This window comes from Opisthorchis viverrini (assembly GCF_000715545.1).
Source record: "Opisthorchis viverrini unplaced genomic scaffold opera_v5_16, whole genome shotgun sequence".
Taxonomy (NCBI): domain Eukaryota; kingdom Metazoa; phylum Platyhelminthes; class Trematoda; order Opisthorchiida; family Opisthorchiidae; genus Opisthorchis; species Opisthorchis viverrini.
Genome location: NW_008751672.1, coordinates 2,224,026 through 2,229,337, shown reverse-complemented (window position 1 = coordinate 2,229,337; position 5,312 = coordinate 2,224,026). Strand labels below are relative to the sequence as shown.

General features: G+C 46.5%; 1 protein-coding gene across 1 annotated transcript in view; it reads right to left on the bottom strand.

Annotated features, from left to right (window-relative positions):
* T265_01510 (hypothetical protein) overlaps nucleotides 1–474 on the bottom strand; it is a gene marked incomplete at both ends in the record, with an annotated part of 4,256 nt that extends 3,782 nt beyond the window's left edge. Inside the window, one exon of the mRNA XM_009165551.1 lies at nucleotides 363–474. Coding sequence (XP_009163815.1) covers nucleotides 363–474 — 112 coding nt within the window. The remainder of the gene's footprint in view (nucleotides 1–362) is intronic.
* Between the last annotated feature and the right edge of the window lie 4,838 nt (nucleotides 475–5,312).

The window sequence follows — 5,312 nt, the reverse complement described above, 5'->3', positions numbered from 1 at the left end:
TCCCTAGCTGCATGCGATTCGAAAGAAGCATGAGGGCTGAGATGCCTTCGTGCTGACCAAGCATAGACTGGAGCAGTGGAGATGCTGAATTCGAATCACGGACGTTCCGGTCAGTAAGTTCACACCCTAACTACTAAGCTACCTAGTGAAGAAACTTTGATCGTCCAGGTAGTAAAAAGGCTTGGGTGGAAAAGTACGCTGTGTGACTGTTCCATTCCCGTTGGGAATCATCAGCATCCGTGAAAAAGTTCATCAACCAAAACCCCATCAATCTAGCGGCTTCTCTGTGAAGTGACGCATCCTCTACCGGCCCAGTCATCATCATCATCATCATCACCATCATCATCATCAGCTGTAATAACCGCGTACTCGTCGTACAGTGGTTGTAGCTGCCGCAGTTTCGTTCACCGATGACTTGGGTGGGGAGGGGTTGGTAGCTGCGCATTGCAGGCGGGAGCTGATAAATTGGTTCATAAATCCAGCACTTTCAGTGGGCTGTCAAGTGAAGGGGGGTTGGAAAAGGAGCTATGCATTGAAGGCGATAGCTTGGATGCACGAACGCCACTGAGGGCGTGACTGGGCCATATCTGACAATGTCTCTAGCCATTGATGTGGCCCGTCTCGGGGTCCCCATCCAGGAAGACGGCAATGACCAGCGCAGCTGAGTTTGCTGGTAATGGCTTTCTTACTTCGCTGCCAAGTAATTGTTTGACCGCCTCTGGCTCTCTTCCACCCTTCACCTGGTTGTGCGAAAAGAGCCCTTCGAGGAATTCGGCCGACTGGCATACGCAGCACGTGGCCAAGCCAGCGCACCGATGTCCCTCCCCTACCGGCCCAGTGGCTTGGGCAACCCATATACAGGTTAGGTTCATTAGTTTACGCTAAAAATAATTTACTGGGTGCTAGGACGAACGCTACCAGGTCATGGAAGCCAGTGTCATACGATAAAAAAGCTAGTATAGCTTGGGCAACCTGGCAGTATCCCAGCCCCCGTGCTCCCTTCGTGTAGCATGGCAGCTAGGCACCGAAAGGTGTTACAGCTGAACGATTTTTTTCTTATCTTTCGATCTAGTTGTAAAGGACGAGTCCTAAAATTCTGTAGGAAACGGTGGACTGTCTTCCAGCGACGCGTATTTTTTATCATCGGTGGTCGGGGTGCCACGACAAGCCTGGCAGATGACAGTGTAGTTCAAGACATCTAGAACTATGTGCTCGGCCAGCGTTGTACAAATGGAGGCAGCTTGTTCGAGTTAGCAGATGTGAATCAACCTTATCTTACCTTAAAAAACGCTTCCAGCACCCAAAGGTAAATCCTCGTACTTAAACTAAGGTCACATGGAATATCGTCAATGAGAAACTGCCGAACCTAAAGAAGCGCCAAAGCAAGTAGTAAAGGCAGCGAATTCGCCTCGAAGAGACTGCAACCGCCAATGGGGTGATGTGGCTACACAGATGCAAACGGCCATTTTAAAATGAATGGAAGCTTTGTGAAATTCTAGCTAGGTTGATTCACTATGGGATAGTCTTTCATTCACCACCAAACCATCTCTTAACTGACAGTAATCGACTCATTACTTTGGACAGTGTAGAGGTGAGTGGAGCACTTTAATGTTACTCAGCTGCTCTTCCACGTGTTCATTAAACACGTGTCTGCAGCTACGGAACGCAATTCAATATGTGATATTCCCTCCAAAAAGGGGCAGATCCTGTCAAGAAGAGGAGGCAATCCCACCGCCGCTAGAAGAAATTCGGGCTGGTGGTCATACACTCCTTCTGCTGCTATTCTCCAAAAAGGGTGACTCAACAAAATGTAAGAGCTTCTGATGTATAAGTCTAATCAATGTGGCCACAGAACTTTCTACTACCTATTCGTCGAGGCAACAACTACCGCAGCAACCGTGCAATCGAATCAAGGTGGGCGTCCACCGTACACAAGCTTCATCAACCAAAACTGGACCTAAAGTTGCGTATACTAGAACACTACCACAAGTTAAGACAGCGTGCCGACATATGTCGTATTGACTTCTGCTCGTTGTTTGACTCGATAGATCCTGAGAGTCTTTGGAATTTTGTAACAGCAGACTCACGTCCGGTAATACTAATGAGCTTGATCAAAGCCTGCTGTGCCAGCCTGCACGTTTGTGTGTATAGAGAAGGATTGGGTAACTTCATTCTAACTGCTGAAGTTAAACAATGCTGTCGGCTACCAGAAGTTCTATTCAAATACGCAATCGACTAGACAATATTAGACTCATTTACCGGCGACCAGAGCTTGGAGGAATGGACGGCTCCGAAAATGCTCGCTGAGGTAAGTTGAAGAAACTATCACTCTCACGGACTACTTTATAACTATGCAACTGTTTCTCAACCGCATCACACACTTTATTCCACAAACTGGACTAAAAACCAATGATTCGGAAACCAGAACCCAACTAGCAGTTGTACGGTATCTTCGCAAATCATTCGACCCTTGAAAGATAAGCTGATGTCACCTCTAAGCCACAGGTGATACAAGTTCACTTGCCTACCTCGGGTTCACCATTTCCCAAACAGCGAAGCCGGAGTCGGGACCGCTTCTCAAATCAATCCCCCTGAAAGGCGTTTGCTCAGCCTACTGGTAGGTATAGTAAAATACGCAGAATTCGTATCAGAGATCGCACCCACGAGGTCACCGTCAGCCCAGTGCCTAAGTATGTTTCAAAATCATGGTCTTTCTGGACGTAATAGATAGGCAGAATAGAACAGTGTTGACTGGTCATGAAGCTCGAGTAGCGGGACAATATCCCAAGAGCGGAAATTCGTCGGCGATTTGACGGCATAAAGGAACTTTACTTCGCTATCCAAGGTTGACGACTAGTGGCTCTGGCTCATATTAGACACCCGATTCTGATGCGACCGAATAATTGCTAATACACCTGACGTCTGTTAAGATATCTATGGTTTTTAGCACTGGAATACAACGTGGTTATCACTCCGTATCAGATTTTTGCATTCAGTCACTAAGTACGCTTAGCTGCACTATGATATGTTCAAAAAACAGCTTACCCAAAAGAAGACACAACCGTTGCAAAGCAAATTAGAAAGGGTATTCACAACAGGGGTGAGACACTCGAGTTTTCATTTGCATGACAAAATTCTAATTTGGAACTAATATTGCCTCTTCATCGGGGTTGGGATTAGAGACAGTCAACAAATCCGGAAACAAGTTGATTTTTTATCGAATAAAAAAAGAATATTGAAAACTCAGTTGGGGTGAACTTGCCAACTCACCAAATACTTCACCGTTTGGGAGAAATTCCATGACCAAGCAAAGTAACCTGGGCGTTTCCATCACCTAAATTTTAGGACCGGTTGGCCGAGTAAGAAGATAACTCACTTGAAACAACCTGACAATGTTGGGATGGTGAAGTTTTTTCAGTATCTCCGATTCTCTGTAAATTTTTATCAAGTTTTCTGCGTCTAACCGGGTTTTGTCGATTAGCTTGATGGCTAACTGGAAGAAAATGCCACGATAATGAGTAGAGGGACCACCTACATTGATTCCAGTAATTGTGTGTGTAGCCAATTTAACCACGGAAAAGATACCCTTGCCGATTGTCTTGTCAATTTCATAGGTGCCTAATTTTGGTTTCCCAGTCATGCTGTGGCGGTAGTGTGGTTGATGTTGAGATATAGGTGAAGTCATTTTGGATCCGAACTGGCCACCACTCAAAGAACATGGTGGTAAGTTACAAATTTTGGAGTACGGGGTCGAATTCGGGACAGATAAAGTGGACGTATTCATTGGCTGTGAATAGACCATGATTGACAAGGGTGTGTGGACGAGCAGGGACACATAGGGAGGATCAAAAGCTTCATCGTGTACGAAGCGATTAACCTCGCATCTAACCTTATTCAACAATTACCTGCAAAACAATAGAAACGAGGTGAACTAAAAGATATCATCCAGGACATGATTGACAGTACGGGTGAGTAAACAAGTGTTAGAAGCCAATATCTCATCATCATCATCATCAATGACAGCAACATCAGTGTTGGCACTGATGCTTCACTGCCAATATCTCACTGAAGTATAGCGATAGTGCATGTACAAAAGGACAAACCCAGTTAACTATTGAGCCGCATACCGTTCAGTAAAGATTGAAAATGCTACAGAAGCAATTCCGAAAAACAGCGGTGTCCCGCCGCAGACTGTCTCCAATTCAGACTTTGCTGATCGCCTCAAATTCACATCGGGGGAAATTTCTTCGCTCTTGGATACCTCACCCGTGTATTCAGCGTTCCCACCAGACCCGTTCGGTGCTTCAAAGATATTGATATCGAAGCACTGAGTAGTTGAGAGTCATTTATCAGTTATGAACGATGTGTGGGTCGTGTAACACTTCCAACATCTGAATCAACTTATGGCTATAAATCGTTTACCATTGGCACACTGGTTCAAGCTGCTACAGCTTCCATTAGCGGAAAGTCGGAGAGTGTAGGAGATACGGCAAGTTTTGGAGGCGATGGCATACTTAGTTAGCTCTAGAACTGGGTAGCTACGCAGTGAGGCGATAGCATTGAAGCACAAGCGCCACTGACTGCGCGATTGCTGCCATTGTCATTAACCATTGGTGAGTTGAGTCTCGGGGTCCCCATCCAGGGAGGTGGCAGTTGTCGAACCGACTAAATTTACCGGTTAAGGGCCGAAGTTGTTAAAGCGCGAATTTACTGGCCGGAAGGTTCTTGGTTCGAACCCGACCTCTACCTCTCGACTCCCGCTGTCTAGGTTTAGGCAACCTGGCAGTATCCCGGCCCTCGTGCAACCTTCGGGTGGCGTGGCAGTTAGGCACCCAAAGGGTGCTACAGCTGAACGATTTTTTTCATACTTCGTTGCCAGGTCATACACTGTCCACCCGTCGGTCGTTTCCACTCAGCACTGGGATGGGCGAAAAAACTCTGCGAAGCAGACAGTCTTCTGGCATGCGGAGTACATGTCCTAACCAGTATAACCTATGGAGCGTGAGTAAACCATATATTACGGGAGAGCTCCTTCTTCCTAGGACAGTCTTGCATACGTCAGCATTGCTAAACCGATGTTCGCACAGAACCTGAGCAATGCTCGGGAGACACCGATGGTCAAACACAGACATCTTTCGTAAGTCCGCGCGCGTGGATGCCACGTTTCTTATCCGTAAAGCAGTATGGATCGCGACGCCACAGTGCAAACTGTCTTTGATAGACAAACTCACGTCAATTCGGCGCCATAGGTGTCAGAGGTTAGCAAAAGCTGCCCTAGTCTTTCCGATTGGAGAAATAATCTCATCTCCAGC